The sequence below is a fragment of the Ipomoea triloba genome, chromosome 8 (assembly GCF_003576645.1).
Source record: "Ipomoea triloba cultivar NCNSP0323 chromosome 8, ASM357664v1".
Classification (NCBI taxonomy): domain Eukaryota; kingdom Viridiplantae; phylum Streptophyta; class Magnoliopsida; order Solanales; family Convolvulaceae; genus Ipomoea; species Ipomoea triloba.
In genome coordinates, this window is record NC_044923.1 from 9177221 (window position 1) to 9204516 (window position 27296).

The window sequence follows — 27296 nt, forward strand, 5'->3', positions numbered from 1 at the left end:
TTATTATTATTTAATTATTTTAATTAAAATTATTTAAAAAGTTTATTTTAAAATTAGTAACTACCATGTCATCACAATTGTAGGTAAACAGGTCAATTTGGACTTCTTCTTTTTTTTTTGAAAACATGTCAATTTGTACTTAATTGCATGAGTTTATATAGTTCAGGAATCCAATTGCATTCTTTTTGAGTTCGATGGCCTAATTNTCTGCATGTTGGAGATCCTTATGGTGTAGTCTGCATTTCATAAAGTATTTTGTAGTACTGTGATTTAGTTTGATTTTAACAGCTCAATATGCTTTAATTTTTGCTGATAAGGTTTCAAGTAGCTAGGCCAATTTTGNTGCAGTTTTGTGTGTAGTTCAGTAGTTTATTTGACCATTATTCCGCGAAAAATGATATTACTAATTGATTTAAAATATAAAAAGATCGTAATCTATATTCTATACTATATATAAAAGTAAAATCCTCCTATTTCATTCCCCGCCTAAACTTTTGTAGTCAATTAATGAAATATTTTATTGGTCAAATAATTAATAAAGCTTATTTGTTAAGAAAATGTAAAATAGAAATTAACTAATATCTATAAATTGATAATATGTATACTCACGTATCAACACTATTAATAAAAGTAAAATCATTTATCGGGAAAAGAAAAGGATATTACTAATTGACTGAAAATTATTTAAAAACTTTAATAGTTAATTATACTTTCCTTTTGAAAACTCTAAGTTATTTAAACTTTAAAAAAATTAATTGAACATGGGTTGTTAGATTTTTATAATAATCAAAATTAATTCATTCAAATATGGAGGAGGAAGATAAAACTAAATGCAATATGGGGAAAATGAATANTTTAAAATCCATTATGTTAATATAATAATAATAATAATAATAATAATAATAATAATAATATAATACTCCGTAGTAATAATAATCTAAAATTCTTAATATAATTTTCCTAATAATAATAATAATATAATAATAATAATAATCCATAACTCTTAATATAAGTTTGTAACTAAATTTTCCTATTAAATCTGTTTATAAAGGTAATTATAAATATAGAATTGAGAAATTCCTATGATATTTTATTTAATTGATATTCTTCCTAATATATTTTATCTAAAAGGCTTCCTTCCTTTTTTTATAACATTGTTCCATATGTTAATCCGTTTAATATGTTAATCTATATAGGTAATTACCATATACTATTTACCATCTATATAATCCGTGTTAATTACACTATATTTAACATCTAAATTTATTTTGGTCATTAAACATAGAGATTTCATTCTTACGATAATTTTATATATTTTTACTTCAGATAATGTCAATTACCCGTGCATTTCATTTGATTACTTTTGAATAAAATCTTAAAAATTATGACAACTAATGAATTAATATTGTTGTTCGTAATATAAATTTTATCAAATCAGTTAACGAAATTCATAATACACATATTACATCCATAATTAGAGGAGATTAACAAAATTATGATAATTATTTCAGTTCACGTATTATTATGCTAATTCACATATTATTACGTCCATACAATTATGTAAATTATTTCAATTCACAGATTATTACACATCTAAAATCATGCTAATGGTTACTTTGGAATAAAATCTTAATAATTATGGTCATTGAGAAATTAGTTCAAACATTATACTTTTATTAAACGGTTTTTTATACTTGCCATAATTTTATCTAATCAATTAAAGAAATTAATGGTACACATATTACGGACATAATTAAAGAAAATTAAACATACACATATATATTACGGATAAAATTAAAGAAAATTAAACATACACATATTACGTCCATAATTAAACGAAATTAAAATATACATTATTTTTTAGTTATAATATATACTCCTTAATTACCATACTTATTCATAATACATGGACGTCATAATTAGCATAGTATTAATCTATACTATATATAAAAACATAAGAACAGTAAAGACATATTTTAAATTTTAAACAATAGTAAAGGTAAATTAAAAATAGAATGAAAATATTTCAATAATAATATTCTACATCATTAATTAAAAATAGAACAGAAATTAGGTAAAAATACCCGTGGATCTATTATTCTAATTGACTAATTAACTGAAAATAAAAAAAATCAACTAAAAATGAATCTGATGTTACTAATTGATTGAATATATAAAAGGAAATGAATATTAATAATTGACTGTAAATAAAAAAAATATCCATAATTAACTAAAATGAAAAAGGAAATGGTCATATCATTGCAATTTAATTAAAAAAGGAAAACATTCTACATCATAAATAATAAAGGCATATTATAAACAATATTAAAGATAAATTATAAAAGGAACGGAAATTAAAAATGAAACGGAAATATTTCAATAATAATATTCTACATCATCAATTAAAAATAGAATGAAAATTAGGTAAATATTACTACGTAATTCTTTTCATTTTTCCTAGATAAGGTTGCCTGATATTAATTTACACATAACAATCGGCACTAATAATNACTAATCTTATAATCAAATAAATGTACACGTTCAATATTATATTTTTTTATAATTTCATCTTTATTTTTATTATCTCAATATATAATAAAAAAAATTTATCCACGTTCGAGTAATTGGACAATTTTTTGTTCTAATTCAAAGGAAAACATCAGAAAACATAATCGATCCAATCAATTTCATCAATTGCGCTATATAATATTCGATGTTATAATATATATAATTGTATATTGATCCAAATATTCTTTAAATATTATAACAAATCCATTCCGTGCAACGCACGGGNATAAGGTTGCCTGATATTAATTTACACATAACAATCGGCACTAATAATTAAAAAAAAAATTAAAAAAATAGAAGAACTACCGGAGACGTCTGTTTTTTTTTTAAATTTTATTATTATTATTATTATTTAATTATTTTAATTAAAATTATTTAAAAAGTTTATTTTAAAATTAGTAACCACCATGTCATCACAATTGTAGGTAAACAGGTCAATTTGGACTCTTTTTTTTTTTAAACATGTCAATTTGTACTTAATTGCATGAGTTTATATAGTTCAGGAATCCAATTGCATTCTTTTTGAGTTCGATGGCCTAATTGCAGTTTTGTGTGTAGTTCAGTAGTTTATTTGACCATTATTCCGAGAAAAATGATATTACTAATTGATTTAAAATATAAAAAGATCGTAATCTATATTCTATACTATATATAAAAGTAAAATCCTCCTATTTCATTCCCCGCCTAAACTTTTGTAGTCAATTAATGAAATATTTTATTGGTCAAATAATTAATAAAGCTTATTTGTTAAGAAAATGTAAAATAGAAATTAACTAATATCTATAAATTGATAATATGTATACTCACGTATCAACACTATTAATAAAAGTAAAATCATTTATCGGGAAAAGAAAAGGATATTACTAATTGACTGAAAATTATTTAAAAACTTTAATAGTTAATTATACTTTCCTTTTGAAAACTCTAAGTTATTTAAACTTTAAAAAAATTAATTGAACATGGGTTGTTAGATTTTTATAATAATCAAAATTAATTCATTCAAATATGGAGGAGGAAGATAAAACTAAATGCAATATGGGCAAAATGAATATACTTAAAGTATAAAAGTATAATTACACATATATTAGTGTAATTGACTAATAATAATTGCCTAATAATTATTATGATAATTAATTTAAGCATTGGTCGTTGAATTTATTTTTATAATAATTACAATTAATTTATTTCTCATTTTCTCATATTTATTTTAGTAATAATATAATTATATAAGTCATAATATAATTATATAAGTCATATTACTTATAGATCTTTTTAAGATAATTTTAGACAAACAAGTCATATATTATTCAATTAATTGAGTAATATTTTTATACTAATCTTATAATCAAATAAATGTACACGTTCAATATTAGAATTTTTTATAATTTCATCTTTATTTTTATTATCTCAATATATAATAAAAAAAATTTATCCACGCCCGGGTAATTGGACAATTATTTGTTCTAATTCAAAGGAAAACATCAGAAAACATAATCGATCCAATCAATTTCATCAATTGCGCTATATAATATTCGATGTTATAATATATATAATTGTATATTGATCCAAATATTTTTTAAATATTATAACAAATCCATTCCGTGCAACGCACGGGCGAAAATACTAGTAGTAGTAATAGTAATAATAATAATAATATAATAATAATAATAATAATAATTCTTTCAAAAATTAATAATAAGTATAATAATAATAATTCATTCAAAATAATAATAATAATAATTCTTTTAAAATAATAATAATAATAATAATTATTATTATTATTTCAAATTTATAAATAAATTTAAAAAAAAAGAAAAGACAAAAGGTATGGGAGGAGGGGCAAAATTGTCTTTACACCAACAAATTGCCCCTCCTCTCCACCGAATTGAAATTCACTGAATTGCAATTCAATGAATTGCAGTTCCTCCCAAACTACATCCAACCAAACAGGCCATCTTGATTCATCTATTTAGAAGGTGACAGTGGGACTATGGGAGTGCCATATTTCGCAGAAAAACACTTAGTCGCAAATTAGGTGCGTTTTCCTTCCGACTCCATGAAACCTCGACGAGCACCTCCGTTCTCTCAATATCTATCGAAACCACCATCGACATCCTCCATTGATTTCAAGGTGAGAATATATGAATCGGTGTCCTCTCTTCACACACTTGTTTCCCACTTTCTCATTCAAGAATCAACCCAAACTCTTCCCTCCCCAAACAAATTAACCAATGCCCATATTTTCAATCCATCTAAACAGCGAAGAACCATCGCAAAAATCTCATCTTGCGATCAAGTTTCAAGAAACTTCAATTGGTTTGTTTCATCTTCAAAACCCCAGAGCTATGAACTTTCTCCAACCCACTCCCTCTGTTCGTCCAAGAAAGCAGAATCCATTTTTACGGCTGCATTTTGTGGCCAAATTGTTTCCCATATTTCGCAATTAAGACGATTTTCAAGCTCCCCGAAGGGACCTTCTTCATCCGGTGATTCGATGCCAATTGTTTCATCTGAGGACTCATTAGACGCAGGTTCTTCAATTCGAAAGCCGACCAATTTGTGGCCTGGAATGTATTATTCCCCTGTGACAAATGCCTTATGGGAAGCAAGATCGAGCGTTTTTGAGGCACTTTCTAATGCCACCGTTGATGCCCCTCCCCAGAGTGAACTGATGACAAAGACACCTGGAATGAGCAGGACCAGTGTATCCTACAAATTCTCCACTGATTATGCTCTGAGAGAACAGTATAGAAACCCCTGGAATATGATGAGGATGGGAAGATTGGTCGAAGACCTTGATGCTTTGGCTGGAACAATATCTTATAAGGTACAAAGTCTGAGACTGATGCTTTTGCTACATTTTTGTGTAATGACATATACGGAGTACTTTTTTATTTATTGTTGGATTTCTAATAAAATATTCTACTCTGTTTTCAAATGGATTTCAAATTCTATTTCACAATGTGTATTGTTCTTGGGATGTTTATGTTTTAGTTACTAGAGTTTTTTCAGACTTTTAATGAATTCTTGCCAGCCTATTATTGTGTTTGATTGTTGATTACATTTCCATTCTGTTATTGTGATTGGTAGAAATTTCTCATGTCTGTGACATACTGTACGGATATACCTTAATTTCCTTCTTGGGGGGAAAAGGGTTGATCATTGAAGTGAGCTTGTGGCAGATGGAGCATTCATTCTGAGAATGTAACATTACTGCATGTGCTTATTGTCACCCGCTTTTTCCATATTGATATAATTACTTCACATGGTTCGAAAAGTCTCTTAGCATTCTTATATCTCTCTGCAATCCAGCACTGCTCAGATAATGATATTGCAACTAGGCCATTATTGCTAGTTACTGCCTCTGTTGACAAGATGGTTTTGAAGAAACCAATTCGCATCGATTTGGATTTGAAAATTGAGGGGGCTGTTACTTGGGTTGGGAGGTCATCCATGGAGATTCAATTGAAAGTGATTCAGCCCTCACCAGGTATGTATCAGAAAAGCGACAATGTACATTGTATATCTCAACAGCTCATGATTTTATAATGTTTATTCCCCATTTCTCTGTGATTGTGTGCTGGTTCATGGAATATGAATTTTCTCATGCTTATAAATGAACTTATTTTTTCGTTAAACTAACTACCTAAAGCAATGCTTTGATGTTATCTTGTGTCTCATACTCTCCTACTCAAACGTCAAAAAGTTGCTACTAGCAGAATGTAGTAATAGTAATTATATAAGATCTGAGGAGATTACCATGAGCGCTTCTATTTCAACAGTCCTAGGTGTTATAGTAAACTTCCTTTGATGTGTGCTATGTCTTGTTTTATAGACTTGGAGCATTATTGTGTGATTTAGAAATCCCTGTTTGTGAGTTCATTTGTCAATATAGTTGCATCCTGACACTATTGTCCTGAGTTGTATAGATGTGTAGATTTTTTATAATCTTGTAAATATACGAGCCCTGAAACAAGGGACATAGTTTTCTTTTCACATAGCAGAAACAGAAGGTTAGTAAACACATAGACACTGCCATTTTAACTCCAGATTGTTTTGCTGTTGTGAAAACATTTAACATATTTGTGGTAATTTTATTTTAATTCTATTTTGTATTTTCTAAAGAACCGGATTTTATGGGGTTTGCAGAAAAATCCATAGTTGCTTTGGCCATATGCATCTGTTTTTTGGTCCTTTTTATAGTAAAAACTTCCAATTCACTGGCAAAGATGTCTCTTTCCAAGAAGCTACAAGCCTATGACTTCTATTTTTCTTTATGTTGTTTTTAACAAGTCATAGAAGCTATGGCTTATATATTGTCTTTCTATTTGATAATATACTCCTCTTTGTAATGCTTGCTTTGTATTCTCTGTGGACTAAGTTTCCTTCAAATCTTACCATTAGGCTTATGACAATAACCGAGGTAGCAAAGACAGACAAGTAAAATAAGGAAGAAAAGGAAGGCAATGCAAGTATTTGTAATGAATTGAACCAAGTAAAGTAGTAAACACATGAACAAGAGAGCTTGTAGGGAGAAATAGAAGAAATGGGGAATTTCATTCATGAGGAACTAGCCGGAGGAAAATAGAAATTGAAGAACTGATTGTGAATATACACGGAACATAAAAGATACAGTAAACAAGCTACAATATATAACTTCTACTCCTTAACTCAGTTCTATATGACTGCATAAGATGATAAGATGCTTTATTGCCCAGAGACTCCTACGTTCTAAGCAGATACAGAATCAGTGCTCGAAATAATACTGTAGGATGGTATTTAAATAAATAGGAATAGTTATATTCCAATTCAAGTAGGAGGAATAGTTACTAAACTGAGATTATTTACTCCTGCAATGAAATCTCTCTTATCTAATTAAAATAGGAGGGGATTGTTGTGGGCTCGGGAACCTGGGAATGCGTCACTGGGCGATGAGTCGAAACCGAGGGTCTCGTCTTCCCTATGATTGCAGTTGTAAGGGAGAAAACAAAGAACAAGAAGGCTAAGGTGAAGAGTTTAAGAGATCTTCCTCTCTCCAATGTCATTAACACTTAGAAATTCAAATTACAACTTGATGCTTATTCAGAATTTTCCTAACCAATAAATACCTAAGGCCTAACGTAAACTTAACGTTCATTTCCTTGAAATTAGGAGATTGAAAATAACAAAATTAACAGAAGGAAAATAAATAGGAAAAAAGACTATAAATAGCTTAGCTGCTTGGTCTTTGTCTTCCTCTACGTCTATGATACGCCTTTCCCACGAATGCATCAGGATTCTCATTATGAATGCCCAAAAGAATGTTCTCTTACACCTAACTAACTTGCTTATGCATTTAAGAACTATTGTATGGCATCTTCTTTATAGTAGAATTGCACCTAAAGTCCTAAAGTAAGTTTACATTAAAGCATCACAAGCACCATTCTTAAATGACACTCCAGAACTCAATGCATTATTCAAAATACTAATAACATTACAGAAATATTCATAGATTTGAGACTTCCTACAAACTAATTCTAGGACATGAAGTAACTGACTTCAACTTAAACTTGAATAAACACTGCATTGATCCAATCTGGGTTGGCTCTATGCATTCTCTTTCTCATTTCAACTCTTTTTAGCTCAATTACTATTGAAATAATTCCAACTTGAGGATCTAATAAAAAACATGCTCCAGACAGTCAGTGAAACTTATCAAACTTATCAAAGTTTGGAGGTTTGAAGCTGCCCCAAAATCATCAACTCTAAATACTTTATAAAATAAAATGAAAGTGAAAAATAAAATAAAACAATATATTTAAGCCTAAACATGATAACAGATTGTTAATTGATTGAGCCTGCAGAACTTCTGATTTCTCCCATTCATTTCCAGACATTCTGCACCATGCATCCTTTTCAACAAACCTAAAAATTGTTACTTTGAACTCTTATCTAATAACTGGCTACAAAGTGCAGTGTCTTTAAAACAAGATATTCCCTTGAATATGCTGGTAACATTCTCAAAACTTTGCCTTCAATACATTTGAATCATGATCTGTTCATATTGGTTGTGATTTCTAACTGTAACTGTATGTTACAGATACTTCAGACTCTTTGGCTCTTACTGCAAACTTCACTTTTGTGGCTCGTGACTCTGTTACTGGAAAATCAGCTCCAGTCAACCAGATTTCACCAGAAACTGAAGATGAAAAGTTGCTTTGGAGTGAAGCTGAAGAAAGAAACAAAATGAGGAAGAAATCATCAAGAGGGGAACAGAAAAAGAAAGTTGATATTGATGAAGTAAATAGGCTTAATGAATTGTTGGCCGAGGGCAGAGTCTTTTGTGACATGCCAGCTTTGGCAGACAGGGATAGTATTCTGATTCAGGATACCTGCCTCCAGAATTCCTTGATTTGCCAACCACAGCAAAGGAACATCCATGGTCGTATATTTGGAGGCTTTTTGATGAGAAGAGCTTTTGAGCTGGCCTATGCAACAGCTTATGCATTTGCAGGGAGTGCACCTTGCTTCAAAGAAGTTGATCATATTGATTTCTTAAAACCTGTAAGTGGATGACCAATATCTTTCAAATATATTGTTTTGAACGCAATGCAAAGATGCTATGCTTTTCACTTTCGCCAAAAGTTATGAAGCACCATTTTCAATTAAAATTAGAGGGATCACTCTTAAAAGAGGGGCATGGGATAAAGCATCTAGTTGGTCATTCATGCCATGATTATATTTGATAATACATAATTCTTTTATGTAAACATGGACAGTCCCCTGATTTATCTAGAGGCCAAAAGAATTAACAAGATGTTTTACAGCAGAAAGTTATTTTTAATCCTTTGGAGATGCTGTAATGCATGATAGAAACTTAGGAAAGCCCTTTGATTTAACATCTTATTTTAGTACTTGAAGATTCTAGACTGTAGATACTCCAAAAGGAAATCCTGTTCGTAAAGCCTAAATGCAAAATAGAATCAAGGGGATAAATTTTTACGTTCTATTCTACCTAATAGATATCTTGTCAAGTTGAAATGTTTTGTTTGCCTTGAACAAGAGATCTCCAGTTTTTCACATCTGCTTCCTGTTTGGGTAATTTTGAATGAATTTTACTGCTAAGTTTAATCTTCTTCCACCAAAGCATGATGCACTGTTTTCATTAACTGAAAAGCTGCATAGTTTCCTCATTTACCTGTGCGAGTTGATTTTATGTATTTTGAATGAAGAAAATATTGGTTTATGATATTGTGTGCTTATAGTTTGGTTTCTTTTTGGATTCTTATAGCAGTTAAGATTCCAAGGTCAGATTGGAGTTTTTGAAATATGGTTTAGCTAAAGGGGAGTTAGGCAAGAAAGTAAAATTTCTAATAAACAAATAACTGATTATACCTGAAGACGGTTGGATCCTTTTAAGCATTTTGCATGGAATCTTTCTGAACCAACATTCTTTGTCAAAGTACATTGATTTCAGGTCTCATCAGTTAGAGTCTTTAGCGACCAACTATTCTGGCACTTATAAAGTGTCAAAGATAACAGTAACAGTATAACCTGAGGTTTGTAGTAGATATAGAGGAAATTCCACAGTGCATGCAAAGCACATGCTTCATGCTTGGTGATATATCTTTCCATTTGCTTAGGTTTTAACAACCAATTTTTTTTTTTTTTTAAAGGGGGCAGAAGGATTGTTAGGCTTTGTGAATCTATGATATGAGAGGAGTTTCTATTGTATGTTTGATTTTTAACAATTAATATTCCGGTGCAGGTAGATGTTGGAAATTTCCTTCGCTTCAAATCATGTGTTTTGTACACAGAACTGGAGAACCCTTCTCAGCCTTTCATTAATGTGGAGGTTGTAGCTCATGTTACAAGACCCGAACTGCGGTCCAGTGAGGTGAGCACAATAATCTGTTGGCTTACTCCAGTTACTAATCTGTTGGCTTAGGTGGACTATCTATTGTGGATTTTATGAAAGTGAGCACAATAATCTGTTGGCTTACTCCAGTTACTAATCTGTTGGCTTAGGTGGACTATCTATTGTGGATTTTATGAAACTACTAATATACGCAAATGTGCATGGTCAACAAATAATAAAGACAATAGAATATCATTCCGACAACAGCAAATACCAATTTTGGTCCCACGACTATTAGCAAAATGACAATTTTGGTCCACATGTTTCATTTCTACCAATTTTGGTCCCACGACTATTGTTTTAGTACCAATTTTCATCCACGACTATTGTTTTAGTGCCAAAATTTATCGTGCCGGTCATTTTCATCATTTTCAACTTTATATCTTAATTTGAGTATGAATAAATGGATTTAAGTCCTAAAATCGATCAAAATTCGCAGTTTTTCTCCTCATTTTACCTTAATTTGAGGAGGAGAATTGTGAACTGTGATCGATCTTAGGGCTTAAATCTCTTTATTCATGCTCAAATTGGGATATTGAGTTGAAAAGGAAGAAAATACCTTCAAAAATTTTAGATTTCGGCACGTTTTAAACGGATGGGTGACCGGCGCGATGAATTTTGGCACTAAAACAGTAGTCGTGGGACCAAAATTGGTATTTGCTCTTCCGACAATGAATATTCTATGCTGCTAAATACTAAAATTTGAATTCTTACTCTTTATTTAAACAAACAAAAATTTAGAAAACTTTATGAGAACTAAAATCAATAAAGAATATATAAATTATGAACCTAAAGAACATAGGAAGTCAGAAAGAATAGGAAACTGTTGCGTGATTAGGGGCCTGGGGACGCGTCACTGGGCGATGTACAGGGCTGGAGGGCCTAGCCGGGGGAATGGGGGAAGATTTAGAGCTTTTTCTACCTATGATTGATATTGTCAAAATAAAAATAAGAAAGCAAAGTTGAAGAAGTTTTGGAGTTCTCCCTCTCCCAGATTTCATTAATTCAAATCATAATTGTCTGATGAAAAAAACCTTTAAATCCTAAGCTTTAAATACTAAAAAGAGCAACAGTAATAAATGGTAACTCAAAAACTAATATAAATAGCTTATGGAATTGGCTTATGAGCTGCCCTGCGTCGTTGGTATGTTTTCCCAATGAATGCATCATCACACCCCAGTCAACAAGCTTGTCCTCAAGCTTGAAGTCGGGAGACAGCAACCTAAAGCTATCCAAGCGCTCCCAGGAAGCATCTTTAGGACCAGCGCCGGCCCAAAGGACTAAGACTTCTCGGACACCGCGGTTCAGCCGAGACTTAGTCACGTTCCTGGGTCGCAGTAAAACCCTCCCATCGTGTAGCGGGTGAAGTTCGGGGGCGGAAGCCGGGGGGTGTCCTGGTAAGGCTTCAATAGGGATACATGAAAAACATCGTGGATTCGACTCGAGGGGGGAAGCGCAAGCTGGTATGCAACAGTCCCCACGCGTTTAGTGACGTAGAAGGGACCAAAAAACTTCGGCGATAGCTTGTGGAACACTCGACGATTGACAAAGAGCTGGCGATAGGGATGGAGACGAAGCCAAACCCACTGACCTACAGAGAACTCAACATGGCGGTGCGTTCTGTTGTAACACTTAGTCATACGTGTCTGAGCAGCCCGGAGATGATCACGAACTAATGCCAATAACGAATCTCGATCCTAAAGAGCAACATCAATAGCGTCAAGTTTGGACGCTCCACGTTCATAGGATAAGAGACGCGGAGGGTCGCGGCCGTAGACAACGCGAAATGGGGTAGTCCGGAGAGCCGAGTGGTAAGAGGTGTTGTAGCAATATTCAGCCCAAGGGAGATATTCAATCCACTTACACGGGCAATCACTGACCAAACAGCGCAGGTATATGGCAATTGTGGGTTAGTCACTTCGGTTTGACCGTCCGACTGCGGGTGATAAGACGAGGAAAACGACAAGGTAGTCCTGCTGAGGCGGAACAATTCCTTCCAAAAAGAGCTCGTGAAAGTCACGTCCCGATCACTTACAATGGTTCTCGGGATGCCGTGAAGCTTGTCTACATTGGCAAAAAACACACTCGCAACCGAAGCCGCGGTATAGGGGTGGCCAATGGGGATAAAGTGTGCCGACTTGGAAAGACGGTCGACCACGGAGAAGATAACCGATTTGTTGTGGACCTTCGGCCAAGCCTTCAATGAAGTCGATCGAGATGTCGTTCCAGACAAGCGATGGAATTGGTAATGGCTGGAGTAGGCCTGCGGGATGTAAGTTTTCCCATTTGCAACGTTGACAAGTGGGGCAGTTCCTCACGAACTCGCGAACACCACTACGCATTCCACTCCAGAAAAATTCACGGGAAAGGCGAAATATTGTCTTCTGGGCTCCCTCGTGCGAAGTGTCGTGAAAGCCTGAAATGATAATAGGAATTAGCGGAGATTGTGGAAGAATAAAAAGCCTACCTTTATAACGGATCAGACTGCCATCCAACAGCCAGTGCGGTCCTTTAGTCCCATCCCGAATTTTGTCCATTAATGTGCGAGCGGCATTGGAAGCCGCGAGTTCACTCCGGATGGAATTGAGGAGTGGCGAAACCGGGGCCGAAAGTGCCATGAGAGTAGGAGATTCCTCATCCCGACGAGACAGCGCGTCCGCTACGGTATTAAGTTTACCCGCACGAAACTCGACTTCGAAGTCATAGCCCAAGAGTTTACTAATCCAATGATGTTGGGCGACGTCGTGAGGCATTGTTGCAACAAGAATTTTAGGCTATAATGGTCCGTCCGCACGGTGAAATGGAGACCCCATAAATAGTGCCTCCAATGGCGAATAGCTTGAGATAACCCAATCAGTTCCTGTTCATAAGAAGCGAGTTTCTGATGTCGAGCGGCGAGTTGTCGACTGAAGAAGGCCACCGGGTGATTGTCTTGGTGCAGGACGGCATCGACCCCAACACCCGAAGCATCACATTCGACGACGAACGACTTTGAAAAGTCCGAAAGCTGCAATACAGGGGCCGTAGTAAGGGCAACTTTAAGTTTTTGGAACGCTGAGGTGGCCTCGTCCGTCCATAGGAAACTGTGCTTCCGGAGTAGGGAAGTTAAGGGGGCCGCAATCAGACCAAAATCCTTGATAAACTTAGGGTAGAACCTTGCGAGACCTAGAAAACCCCGTAGGCCCTTTACAGATTGGGGTTGTGGCCAGTCCAGAACATTTTGGACCTTTAGGTCCATAGACACGCCATCCGCATTTATAACGTGGCCGAGATAACAAACTCTATCTTCTCCAAATGAACACTTTGAACGTTTGACCAACAAATTATGTTGGTGCAAAAGGTTAAAAACTGTCCTGACGTGAGAAATATGTTCCGCCTATGACCTGCTATAAATCAAAATATCATAAAAAAAACCTAAAACAAACTTACGAAGGACCGAACGAAAAACCTCCTTCATCAACGCCTGGAAGGTAGATGGAGCGTTGCAAAGACCGAATGGCATCACTAGGAATTCAAAATGCCCGTGATGTGTCCGGAAGGCTGTTTTCTCGATGTCGTCGGAATGCATCCGGATTTGGTGGTACCTGGATCGTAAATCCAACTTCGTGAAAAAACGTGTCCCGTGTAATTCATCTAACGGCTCGTCAATGACCGGAATAGGGAACTTGTCCTTCACCGTTTTGGCGTTAAGTTCGCGGTAGTCGATACAGAAACGCCAAGTGCGGTCCTGCTTCAGCACTAACAACACTGGTGAAGAATAAGGCTACTGGCTGGGTCGAATAATGCCAAGGGCCAGCATTGATTCACATTGGCGCTCGATTTCATCTTTTTGCGCCTGGGGGTAGCGATAAGGTCGAACGGCCACTGGGTCCTCGCCCGTAACCAACGTAATGCGGTGATCGCATTGGCGCTTGGGCGGTAGCATTGTCGGTTCTTGAAACAGGTCAGAGTAATCGGTCAGGGCGTGTTCCAAGACATTGGAAATGTGCACTTGGGGTTGTATGGTATTGAGCAAACGACCGGAGGGGACTTGGTCCCCTTGCCACGTTACGGGCCGGCCACCATACGTAAAGGTCATAGTTAAAGCGGTAAAATCCCACAGAATCGCACCCAACGTGCGGAGCCAATTCACCCCTAATACAGTTTCGAAACCTACTAATGGAATAACAAATAAATTAACAGGGAAATAATTTGAGTCTTTCTGAAGTTGGACATCCTCGCAAATTCCAAGTCCAGTGACTCTTTCACCATTTGCCACCGCCACCGGTAAAAACGGACAGCTGCGAATAATTAACCCCAATCGCTTAGCCGTAGAAAATTGTGGGTACTCCCAGAATCAATTAAAGCAGTGATTGGTCGATTATTCAACAGCAGGTTCACACGCATAGCGTTGCCGTTTCCCGTTCCAGTTATCGCGTGTAGGGAGATCTCTGGCCACTCCAAATCTGGTTGGTCCAACGCCGATTGCTCTGGAACGAAAAGGGCACCATCATCAGAAGGAGGCGCAGTGTCGTCAATCACCAACAAGAACAGGTGTCGGCAATTATGTGCTGGAGTCCACCGCTCGTCACAGTGGAAGCAGAGCCCATTGGCGGGCTGCTCGCTGGTACTCGCTTCGGGGAAGGCGGTGCTCAGGAGGCGGGCTGCTCGATGGACCAACACCTCTCGGTCCTCTGGCGAAACGCGACTGGGAGGTCGTCGGCCTGGGCGGCGGCGCGAGGGAGGGGCTACCAGCCGAACTCGCGACAGAGGTCGCCGACGACTATGACTGCCCACGCCACGGAGCGTGAGGTGCGGACTGCTGTGACTGGGACTGGTACGAAACACCTGCGAAAGACGAAGGGGAAAAATAAGGGTTAGCCGCTCCTCAGGGCGAAAACCAATGTTGCATGCGGGAAAAGGATCGGGCCAGATTCATCGCGACATCCAGGTTGAGAGGATGCACGTTCTCGACGTCGATGCGTAGCCATTCATCGAGGCTCGCAGTGTAGAGGTCTACCTCCTGGTCTTGGCGAACCGTTGTGGTGCGGCCGAGAGTCTCTTGAAACTCGTCGGAGTATTCCTCCACCGGTCGGCCATGTTGGCGGATGCTGGCGAGCATGCCGAGGGCGTTTCCCCGAAAACCAGGGCCAAAGTGAAGGTAGCATCTTTGCTTGAACTGCTGCCACGACATGGCTGGATCCTCCAACTCTAGGCGAAGATGCCACGTTTGCGCCACACCGATAAGATGAAACGTAGCCAAGCTCGCGAAATCCCTAATCGGGGTGTTCTACGCTTTGAAGAATTGCTCGCAACAATGGAGCCAGCCCGACGGATCCTCTCGCCCATCAAAGCGTGGGAACTCCAACCGGGCGAACTTCGGCGCCGTCGCTGAAGGGGTGTCCGGCGACCCTGCTGCATGCGCCTCCTCGGGCGGAGGATAACTCCCGTTCTGGCTGCCGGAGTCGTCAATTGCTGGTCCTTTCCCGGCTAGCAGCTGCCGGAGCATCTGTCGGATCTCACCCTGCTCGGTTTGCTTAGCTGGGACAGCAGCTTGTAGAGCTTGGACTGATTCGGCTGAGGCGTGCTCGCTCATGACGTCAAGCTTTGATACCAAATTTGTTGCGTGATTAGGGGCCTGGGGACGCGTCACTGGGCGATGTACAGGGCTGGAGGGCCTAGCCGGGGGAATGGGGGAAGATTTAGAGCTTTTTCTACCTATGATTGATATTGTCAAAATAAAAATAAAAAAGCAAAGTTGAAGAAGTTTTGGAGTTCTCCCTCTCCCAGATTTCATTAATTCAAATCACAATTGTCTGATGAAAAAAAACGTTTAAATCCTAAGCTTTAAATACTAAAAAGAGCAACAGTAATAAACAGTAACAAGCATAAAAATAGAGAAATTATAACAATAAGGAATTCAAAAACTAATATAAATAGCTTATGGAATTGGCTTATGAGCTGCCCAAGGGATGGCAATGGGGCGGGGTGGGTGCGGGGGATATATCACCCGCCCCCGCACCCACATTCCCAACCCACTCCCCGCACCCGCACCCGCGCAGGTAATGAAATTCCTACCCCATCCCCGCCCCCGTGGGGATTTTGCGGGTGCGGGTAAAACCTAACCCGCAACTCTAATTAATATTACACTTAAATCTAATAAAAATTTTATACTACAATTCTAATTATCGCATGGATTCTTTTTATAAGTTTGAACATAACTCTAAAATTTAATAAGTGCCAATGATGTTAGTCTTTAATTGAAACTAAAATTGTGTTGGTAGTATAAGTTCTATAAGTGTTTGCTCATTATGTTATTATGTTGTTCCTTTTCAATTTTCATAAACAAATAAATAAGACAATGAGATGATAATTCAATTGAATCCTTGAGGCACTAGCTCATAAAGAAGTTTAATTCATTATTCATTTTTAATTATAAAATATACATAAACTTCTATAATAAATGAATACTATAATACAAGTGTGTGTGTCTATATATATATATATATATATATATATTATATATATAAGTGTGGGTGCGGGTGCGGGGATACCTCCCCCCGCTCCCGCCCCCATACCCGCGCGAGTTTACAAAATTCCCCCCATCCCCGCATCCATTACCCAAAATGTGCGGGTATTTTAAAACCCGTAGGGGCGGGGATGCGGGTAACCCATGTCAATGCAGCAGCAAAATGTGTAGTATATTTCTGATTGTTGAGATTATTATAATTATTATGTGTTAGGCAGCAGTAAAATAAACAGTAGCAAAGTTAGGCAGTAAAGTTAACAGCAGCAAAGTTAGGCAGCAGAAATGTTAGGTAGCAGAAATGTTAGGCAACAGTAAATAGTGCAGAATTTCAGGAAACTTGTCTATTTTCTCATGTATATATAGATGTATCAGCTAGCTAATGAAGATATAAAATAGATTTGTTATTTCAGAACTCAGAAACATCTGTTTTCCATCATTTTTCAGTTCTGGTCAGTAAATACTAGCCTCTAATTTTCTGTGTTAAACCTCTATTTTGTCATGGTATCAGAGCCAAAATCCTGAGATAATCTTTGTGTCTTGTTCCTTGTCTTGCTCCAAGATCATAGTATTCTTGTTCTTGTATCACTTGTATCTTGCTATCATAGTTTCTTGGACCTATTCTCTTAGTTCTTGGTTCTGTTTTCTTGGATCTATTCTTGTTTTCTGATTGAATCATGTCTTTAGAAAGATCAGAAATTTTTTTTGTTCGATTTAATGGCAAAAATTATTCTGCCTGGGCATTCCCATTTGAGCTCTTTGTCAAGGGAAAGGAACTATGGAGTCATATCAGTGATTTTGCACCTGACAAAGAAAAGGAGAAGGAGAAATATGCAAAATGGGAGGTGAAGGATGCTCAGATTATGTCCTGGATTCTTGGAAGTGTGGAACCCTCCATACTTCTCAGTCTCAAGCCTTATAAGACCTCTAGAGGAATGTGGGATTACTTGAAGAACGTCTACAACCAAAGCAACTCAGCACGAAGGTTTCAATTGGAGCTTGAGTTGAGCCAACTCAGTCAAGGGAGTATGTCAATCCAAGAGTTTTATTCTTCATTTGAAACTCTTTGGACTGAATATACTGATATTGTGTATGCAAATGTTCCTTCTGAAGGACTAGTTGCTGTACAAAATATCCATGAAACCAGCAAGCGTGATCAGTTTTTAATGAAGTTAAGGGGGGAGTTTGAAACAATCAGGTCTAACCTGATGAATAGACAGTTAGTTCCTTCAATGAATATTTGTGTAGGAGAGCTTCTCAGGGAAGAACAACGGCTCACTACACTGGTTGTCTTGGAGTAGAAAGCTCAAAATTCTGCTCCAATTCATGTTGCCTACGCTGCCCAAAGGAGATCTAACGGAGGCAGAGATATGACTAATGTCCAGTGTTATAGTTGCAAGAATTTTGGTCACTTTGCCAATAATTGTACTAAAAAATTCTGCAATTATTGTAAGAAAGCAGGGCATATCATCAAAGACTGTTCCATTCGGCCTCCGAAGAAACATGAAACTGCCTACAATGTCTCGGTTGGTCCCTCTAGTGTCTCCAATGCTGGTCAGTCTACGATTACCCCTGAAATGGTCCAACAAATGATAGTTTCTGCCCTATCAGCTTTTGGTTTTTCAGGTAACAATACTTCTGATTCTAAGCCTTGGTATTTTGATTCTGGTGCTTCCCATCACATGACCAACACTGCCTTGCCTTTAAAAAATGTTCAAAAGTATAGTGGAGATCTTCAGATTCATACAGCAGATGGAAATTCCTTACCTATCACAGCCATTGGTGATATTTTAGCTTCTTTAAATAATGTTTTTGTGTCTCCTAAGTTGTCTACTAATCTTATATCTGTCGGACAATTAGTTGATAGTAACTGCACCGTTCAATTTTCAAAATCTGGTTGTTTTGTGCAGGATCAAGTGTCCGGGAAAATGATCGCGAAGGGGCCTAAAGTGGGACGTCTTTTTCCCTTGTTTTTGTCTCCTCCTCCAGTGTCAAATTATGTTGCTTGTAATGCTGTCCAAAATAATAATCAGGTGTGGCATAGACGTTTAGGACATCCTAATTCTCATGTACTTCGAATCTTGCTTAAATCTGGTTTACTTGGGAATAAAATTTTTTTTTCTAATAATGATGTTGTTGATTGTGCATCCTGTAAACTTGGCAAAAGCAAAACTCTTCCTTTTCCATTGCATCAAACCCATACCACCAAACCTTTTCTTCCTTTTCCATTGCATCAAACCCATACCACCAAACCTTTTGAACTCGTGCATACTCATCAAACCCATACCACCAAACCTTTTGAACTCGTGCATACTAATGTATGGGGTATTGCACCTGTAATCTCTCATGAACATTACAAATACTTTGTTACATTTATTGATGATTTCACTCGTTTTACTTAGGTATATTTTCTTAGGACTAAGAGTGAGGTTTTCTCTGTGTTCAAGGTCTTTCTTGCTTCAATTGAAACACAGTTTTCTGCTAAAATCAGAATCTTGCCATCTGATTCGGGAGGGGAATATATGTCAAATGAGTTTCAATTCTTTCTTCAAAGTCATGGGATCATTTCTCAGCGTTCTTGTCCTTTCACTCCACAACAAAATGGTGTGGCTGAAAGAAAGAACCGTCATCTTCTTGATGTTGTTAGAACTCTTCTAATTGAGTCTTGTGTTCCTTCTAAATTTTGGTGTGAAGCTTTAGCTATTGCAGTTTATTTAATTAATAGATTACCATCTCCCAACTTGAACAATAATTCCCCTTATTTTTATTTATTTGGGCATGCACCAAATTATTCCAATCTGCATGTTTTTGGATGTGTTTGTTTTGTGCACCTTCCTGCACATGAGAGGAATAAACTTACTGCTCAATCTGTTAAGTGTGCTTTCTTAGGTTATGCTAGAACCCAAAAAGGATTTCTTTGCTATGATCCTCATGCCCGTCGAACTCGTGTCTCTAGGAATGTCATTTTTTTGAACACCAGTCCTTTTTTAGCACCCAACAGACTTCAGAACTTCCTTCTCTATCTACTTTACCGTATTTCTCTGCATCACCAACACCTGTACATCGGTTTAAACCTGGTTGTGTTTATCATAGACGCACCCCTCCTGCTTCTGATCCTCCTACAGGTCTCACTATGGCTTCTTCGCATCAACCTGCGACAACTGATTCTGTTCCACCAAGTTCCAGTAATCCCACTCCTCTTCGTAGAAGCTCTAGACCTCACAAACCAGTTGAAAGGTATGGTTTTTCAACCCCTGTGGCTATGTCTACTGTGTTATCTTCTATCTCTATCCCCACTTGTTATAAAAAGGCAATGGAACATAAGTGTTGGCAACAAGCAATGGAAGAAGAACTTCAAGCACTTGAAGAAAATCATACTTGGGACATTGTTTCGTGTCCCCAAAATGTTAAGCCCATTGGTAGCAAGTGGGTTTATACTGTGAAACTCAAGTCTGATGGCTCCTTGGATAGATATAAAGCTCGATTGGTTGCTCTTGGGAATAAACAAGAATATGGTCTCGACTACGAAGAAACATTTGCACCAGTTGCTAAGATGACCACAGTGAGAACCATACTTGCTATTGCTTCCTCTCAATCTTGGGTTTTACATCAGATGGATGTAAAAAATGCCTTCTTAAATGGGGATCTTAAGGAAGAGATCTACATGAAGCTTCCACCTGGTATGCCAATGATAGCTCCACATGAGGTTTGCAAGTTAAGACGTTCCTTGTATGGTTTAAAACAGGCACCTAGGGCCTGGTTTGAGAAGTTTCGCGACACTCTTCTTACCTTTTCCTTCACACAGAGTCAATATGATTCCTCACTCTTCTTTCACAAGACAACCACTGGTATGGTCTTTCTCTTAGTATATGTTGATGATATTATCATCACTGGTAATGACAATGGGCTGATTACTAAGCTTCAAAATATGTTGTCCGGTACATTTAAAATGAAAGATCTTGGGCATCTAACATATTTTTTAGGGCTGGAAGTTCACTATGAAGATCATGGTTTCCTCCTAAACCAACATAAATACATTCAAGATCTCATTCGGATGGTTGGTTTACAGGATGCTACTGCTGTTGATACACCAATGGAGGTCAATGTGAAATACCGGAAAGATGAGGGCGAACCTTTGCCCAATCCTTTTTTGTATAGGCAACTTGTTGGTAGTCTTATCTCTCTAACAATTACAAGGCCCGATATCTCCTATGCTGTTCATATCGTCAGTAAATTCATGCACTCACCTCGACATCTCCATCTTGCGGCAGTTCGTCGCATAGTTCGATATCTAATTGGGTCACCTACTCGTGGGTTGTTTTTTCCCAAACAATCAGCTCTTCATTTGACAGCTTATAGTGATGCAGATTGGGCTGGCTGTCCAGATACTAGGAAATCTATCACAAGATGGTGCGTTTTTCTTGGGGATGCCTTGATTTCTTGGAAGTGTAAGAAGCAAGAGAGTGTCTCTAAATCCTCTACAGAGGCCGAGTATAGAGCTATGTCTGCTGCGTGTTTAGAGATTGTGTGGTTACGTGGTCTTCTTTCTGAACTTGGATTTCCTTCAAGTGATCCTACTCCACTTCATGGTGATAATACCAGTGCTATTCAAATTGCTGCAAATCCAGTGTATCATGAACGCACAAAGCACATTGAAGTCGACTGTCATTACATCCGGGAGGCGTTTACTCGAGGTGTTATCACTCTACCTCATCTTACTACTGATCTTCAAGTAGCTGATGTTTTTACAAAGGCTCTAACACGCCAAAGNTGCATCAAACCCATACCACCAAACCTTTTGAACTCGTGCATACTAATGTATGGGGTATTGCACCTGTAATCTCTCATGAACATTACAAATACTTTGTTACATTTATTGATGATTTCACTCGTTTTACTTAGGTATATTTTCTTAGGACTAAGAGTGAGGTTTTCTCTGTGTTCAAGGTCTTTCTTGCTTCAATTGAAACACAGTTTTCTGCTAAAATCAGAATCTTGCCATCTGATTCGGGAGGGGAATATATGTCAAATGAGTTTCAATTCTTTCTTCAAAGTCATGGGATCATTTCTCAGCGTTCTTGTCCTTTCACTCCACAACAAAATGGTGTGGCTGAAAGAAAGAACCGTCATCTTCTTGATGTTGTTAGAACTCTTCTAATTGAGTCTTGTGTTCCTTCTAAATTTTGGTGTGAAGCTTTAGCTATTGCAGTTTATTTAATTAATAGATTACCATCTCCCAACTTGAACAATAATTCCCCTTATTTTTATTTATTTGGGCATGCACCAAATTATTCCAATCTGCATGTTTTTGGATGTGTTTGTTTTGTGCACCTTCCTGCACATGAGAGGAATAAACTTACTGCTCAATCTGTTAAGTGTGCTTTCTTAGGTTATGCTAGAACCCAAAAAGGATTTCTTTGCTATGATCCTCATGCCCGTCGAACTCGTGTCTCTAGGAATGTCATTTTTTTGAACACCAGTCCTTTTTTAGCACCCAACAGACTTCAGAACTTCCTTCTCTATCTACTTTACCGTATTTCTCTGCATCACCAACACCTGTACATCGGTTTAAACCTGGTTGTGTTTATCATAGACGCACCCCTCCTGCTTCTGATCCTCCTACAGGTCTCACTATGGCTTCTTCGCATCAACCTGCGACAACTGATTCTGTTCCACCAAGTTCCAGTAATCCCACTCCTCTTCGTAGAAGCTCTAGACCTCACAAACCAGTTGAAAGGTATGGTTTTTCAACCCCTGTGGCTATGTCTACTGTGTTATCTTCTATCTCTATCCCCACTTGTTATAAAAAGGCAATGGAACATAAGTGTTGGCAACAAGCAATGGAAGAAGAACTTCAAGCACTTGAAGAAAATCATACTTGGGACATTGTTTCGTGTCCCCAAAATGTTAAGCCCATTGGTAGCAAGTGGGTTTATACTGTGAAACTCAAGTCTGATGGCTCCTTGGATAGATATAAAGCTCGATTGGTTGCTCTTGGGAATAAACAAGAATATGGTCTCGACTACGAAGAAACATTTGCACCAGTTGCTAAGATGACCACAGTGAGAACCATACTTGCTATTGCTTCCTCTCAATCTTGGGTTTTACATCAGATGGATGTAAAAAATGCCTTCTTAAATGGGGATCTTAAGGAAGAGATCTACATGAAGCTTCCACCTGGTATGCCAATGATAGCTCCACATGAGGTTTGCAAGTTAAGACGTTCCTTGTATGGTTTAAAACAGGCACCTAGGGCCTGGTTTGAGAAGTTTCGCGACACTCTTCTTACCTTTTCCTTCACACAGAGTCAATATGATTCCTCACTCTTCTTTCACAAGACAACCACTGGTATGGTCTTTCTCTTAGTATATGTTGATGATATTATCATCACTGGTAATGACAATGGGCTGATTACTAAGCTTCAAAATATGTTGTCCGGTACATTTAAAATGAAAGATCTTGGGCATCTAACATATTTTTTAGGGCTGGAAGTTCACTATGAAGATCATGGTTTCCTCCTAAACCAACATAAATACATTCAAGATCTCATTCGGATGGTTGGTTTACAGGATGCTACTGCTGTTGATACACCAATGGAGGTCAATGTGAAATACCGGAAAGATGAGGGCGAACCTTTGCCCAATCCTTTTTTGTATAGGCAACTTGTTGGTAGTCTTATCTCTCTAACAATTACAAGGCCCGATATCTCCTATGCTGTTCATATCGTCAGTAAATTCATGCACTCACCTCGACATCTCCATCTTGCGGCAGTTCGTCGCATAGTTCGATATCTAATTGGGTCACCTACTCGTGGGTTGTTTTTTCCCAAACAATCAGCTCTTCATTTGACAGCTTATAGTGATGCAGATTGGGCTGGCTGTCCAGATACTAGGAAATCTATCACAAGATGGTGCGTTTTTCTTGGGGATGCCTTGATTTCTTGGAAGTGTAAGAAGCAAGAGAGTGTCTCTAAATCCTCTACAGAGGCCGAGTATAGAGCTATGTCTGCTGCGTGTTTAGAGATTGTGTGGTTACGTGGTCTTCTTTCTGAACTTGGATTTCCTTCAAGTGATCCTACTCCACTTCATGGTGATAATACCAGTGCTATTCAAATTGCTGCAAATCCAGTGTATCATGAACGCACAAAGCACATTGAAGTCGACTGTCATTACATCCGGGAGGCGTTTACTCGAGGTGTTATCACTCTACCTCATCTTACTACTGATCTTCAAGTAGCTGATGTTTTTACAAAGGCTCTAACACGCCAAAGACACAAGTTTCTCAATAGCAAATTGATGTTGATAGACTTACCTTCATCAATTTGAAGGGGGATGTCAATGCAGCAGCAAAATGTGTAGTATATTTCTGATTGTTGAGATTATTATAATTATTATGTGTTAGGCAGCAGTAAAATAAACAGTAGCAAAGTTAGGCAGTAAAGTTAACAGCAGCAAAGTTAGGCAGCAGAAATGTTAGGTAGCAGAAATGTTAGGCAGCAGTAAATAGTGCAGAATTTCAGGAAACTTGTCTATTTTCTCATGTATATATAGATGTATCAGCTAGCTAATGAAGATATAAAATAGATTTGTTATTTCAGAACTCAGAAACATCTGTTTTCCATCATTTTTCAGTTCTGGTCAGTAAATACTAGCCTCTAATTTTCTGTGTTAAACCTCTATTTTGTCAACCCATAGGGTGCGGGTATAATTGCCATCCCTAAGTCATAATGAGCAAACATGCCCTGCGTCGTTGGTATGTTTTCCCAATGAATGCGTCGTTGGTATGTTTTCCCAATGAATGCATCAGAAACTTATGAAAAGATGGATCTAGAGCTTCTAACTTCACCTATGAAATTTTATTCACTAGAAAATTCTTCATTTTTTTTCTTGGCATCTAGTTGTGTCAATCAAATGCAATTTGTGTGCCCAAGTTGCTTCCACATGCAAGGGAGTAAACTATAATTTGATTTAGTGATATACTTTTGGTCGATTTAAAAGTTTTGAACTAAAACTATCACTACTCTAATAGTTGGAGGATCATTTTTGATATTAACTTAATTACAAATGTCAATCCCATAGGATAAGGACCAAGTTAAGGGTAGTAGTGAATGTATTAAGAGGTAGTGGGTTTAGGGGCATAGATGTATAGTCATGCTGCTCCCTTTTGGGTGGGATGCATTTCCAGCAACATTCTCCCATCCCTCCCACGCATGTGAGATGGAGATGCAATCCTAATCTTTTGGGAACCTACTAAATGAGGGACATTGTATTGTAACATAAGGGGGATCGTGACGCCCACCTTAACCCGTTGGCAAATTATACCATGGACTAGGATTGTGGACCCTAGTCCAAAATAACCATCACTTTATATGTTTGCAATTGACATATTCTGTACTTGCAGTTAACAGTTTATGTGCCTGTAAATAAATTGAAGACACATGTTAACTACAAATACATAACATGATAAATACAGACACATGATATGTTAACTGGAGACACATAATAACATGTTAACTATAGACACTTAGCATGGTAACTACAGACACATGATATGTTAACTGCAAACACATAATATGTTAACTGCAGACACATAATAGCATGTTAACTATAGACACATAGCATGTAACTATAGACACATGGTATGTTAACTGCAGACACATAATATGTGCTTTCAAGGCTTCAATTTATTTACAGGCATATAAACTGTTATTGCAAGTACAAAATATGTCAACTGCAGACACAATTTTTGGACTAAGGTCCATAATGCAAGATGGACCCTGGTCCATGGTATAACAATTGACCCTCGTCTCCCCTCCAAGCAAATGACCCCCACTGTGTTACTTGACATAACAATATGCTAAGTTATCACATTACTGACAAATGGAGTCCTATATTTCATCTGATTATGTTGTTGATTGCACCAAATACTAATCAATTTGGACATTGTTTCTTCTCTAAGCTGCCATATGGAGCTTGCTTTGAAATGAATATTATTGATGAGGTCTGTTTCTTGTGCAATGATTCCAAGGTATCAAACAAGTTCTACTTCACATTCTCTGTCTGCTCAGATGCACTGGAAAATGGTCCGAGGATTCGGAGTGTTGTTCCTGCCACGGAGGAGGAAGCCCGTCGTGTAATTGAGCGCATGGATGCGGAAAAATGTTGTTAATGTTAAAAACTGTGCCATGTTGCAAAGTATGAGAAATGCTGTTATTAGCCATTGCAGGACATTGACATCATTGCTGCATGAGGGTATTTGGATAATTCCTTCATGCTATTTGGCTTTATGGTAGTAATTATTTTCGGATTTATGTATACAGAATATTTTTTCCTAGATGAATAAATCAGGTTTAGCTAGTGTAGAATAGACTTTTTTTTTTTTTTTTTTTTTTCGAAAGCTGTAGAATATACTTGTTCACCAAGGAAGTTGGATATTTCCTGATTTGATTGTAAACCTAGCTCTCGTATAATCAGGGGTTATCATACCTTTATTTAGTAAACATTTATTTTTTTCAAAGGGAAAATTGCAATTTTAATCCTAAGGTATAGGGTAGGTGTAATTTTTGTTTCTAATTAACATGGAGTTATAATAATACTCCTTAATTAGTCACTAAGGTGGCATGCGTGTCTGTCATTTGTCCTTGTTCTAATGGATGGAGTATTTTTGTATAGAGATTTAAACAATATTAATATAGAAAGGGTAAAAAATATTTTTTTCAGTCTAGTTATTTTGGATGGAATCTAAATATTTAGCAAGTTTTTATTATACATCAGAGATGATATTAGTGAATGATTCAATTAATTTTGAATGGAGGAGAGGGCATTTGTTCGGGGTGAAATTAGAAGTGTTAATAATTGAAAGAAATATATGGGAAATGTTTGGTAAATAGCTGTTAGCTAATTGGATTAGTGAATTTTATTAGTTGATAGTATTAGTCGATTGTAGAAACATGTTTGGTAAATTAGTTGTTAGCTAATTACATGCAAAATGACTTTCTCAAAAATTTGACTGAAAAAATTACTTTGAGCAATTTTTTGAATTTTAGTGTTTTAGAATAATAAAATGTCACAAAAAACTAATTAATCAAACACTTATATTAATTATTTAATCAAGTCAAACAATTAATAATGATCAAATAAACTGATCATTAACTATGTTACCAAGCAGACATTGATTTTCCTATCCAAAAAAGAACTATGTTACCAAGCAGACATATTGATTTTCCTATCCAAAAAAGCAACTTGGTGCCACTGGACCATAAGATCCTTGGCTACCACTCGGGAACTTAAATTGCAATTTATCCCTTTTCTAAAAATATATATATTA

At 36.9% G+C, this 27296-nt stretch overlaps 1 protein-coding gene across 2 annotated transcripts; it reads left to right on the forward strand.

Moving 5' to 3' along the window:
• The first annotated feature begins 4582 nt into the window (after window positions 1-4582).
• Window positions 4583-26469, forward strand: LOC116027427 (acyl-coenzyme A thioesterase 9, mitochondrial-like). Of its 2 annotated transcripts, XM_031269054.1 has the most exons (6): window positions 4583-4699; window positions 4829-5395; window positions 5881-6058; window positions 8648-9111; window positions 10316-10444; window positions 25998-26469. In XM_031269054.1, the coding sequence occupies exons 1-6, from the start codon at window positions 4625-4627 to the stop codon at window positions 26136-26138; spliced, it is 1554 nt and encodes a 517-aa protein (XP_031124914.1). In that variant the 5' UTR covers window positions 4583-4624; the 3' UTR covers window positions 26139-26469. The 2 variants fall into 2 exon arrangements, with proteins under 2 accessions (XP_031124914.1, XP_031124913.1); XM_031269053.1 differs by having other exon boundaries at window positions 4584-5395.
• Window positions 26470-27296: the final 827 nt, after the last annotated feature.

Bases quoted from the DNA above. Each gene is read 5' to 3' on its own strand.
- LOC116027427 (XM_031269053.1), top strand. From the start codon at position 4,625: ATGAAACCTCGACGAGCACCTCCGTTCTCTCAATATCTATCGAAACCA. The intron at 5,396-5,880 runs GTACAAAGTCTG...TCTGCAATCCAG, and splicing joins CTGGAACAATATCTTATAAG to CACTGCTCAGATAATGATAT. The intron at 9,112-10,315 runs GTAAGTGGATGA...ATTCCGGTGCAG, and splicing joins ATATTGATTTCTTAAAACCT to GTAGATGTTGGAAATTTCCT.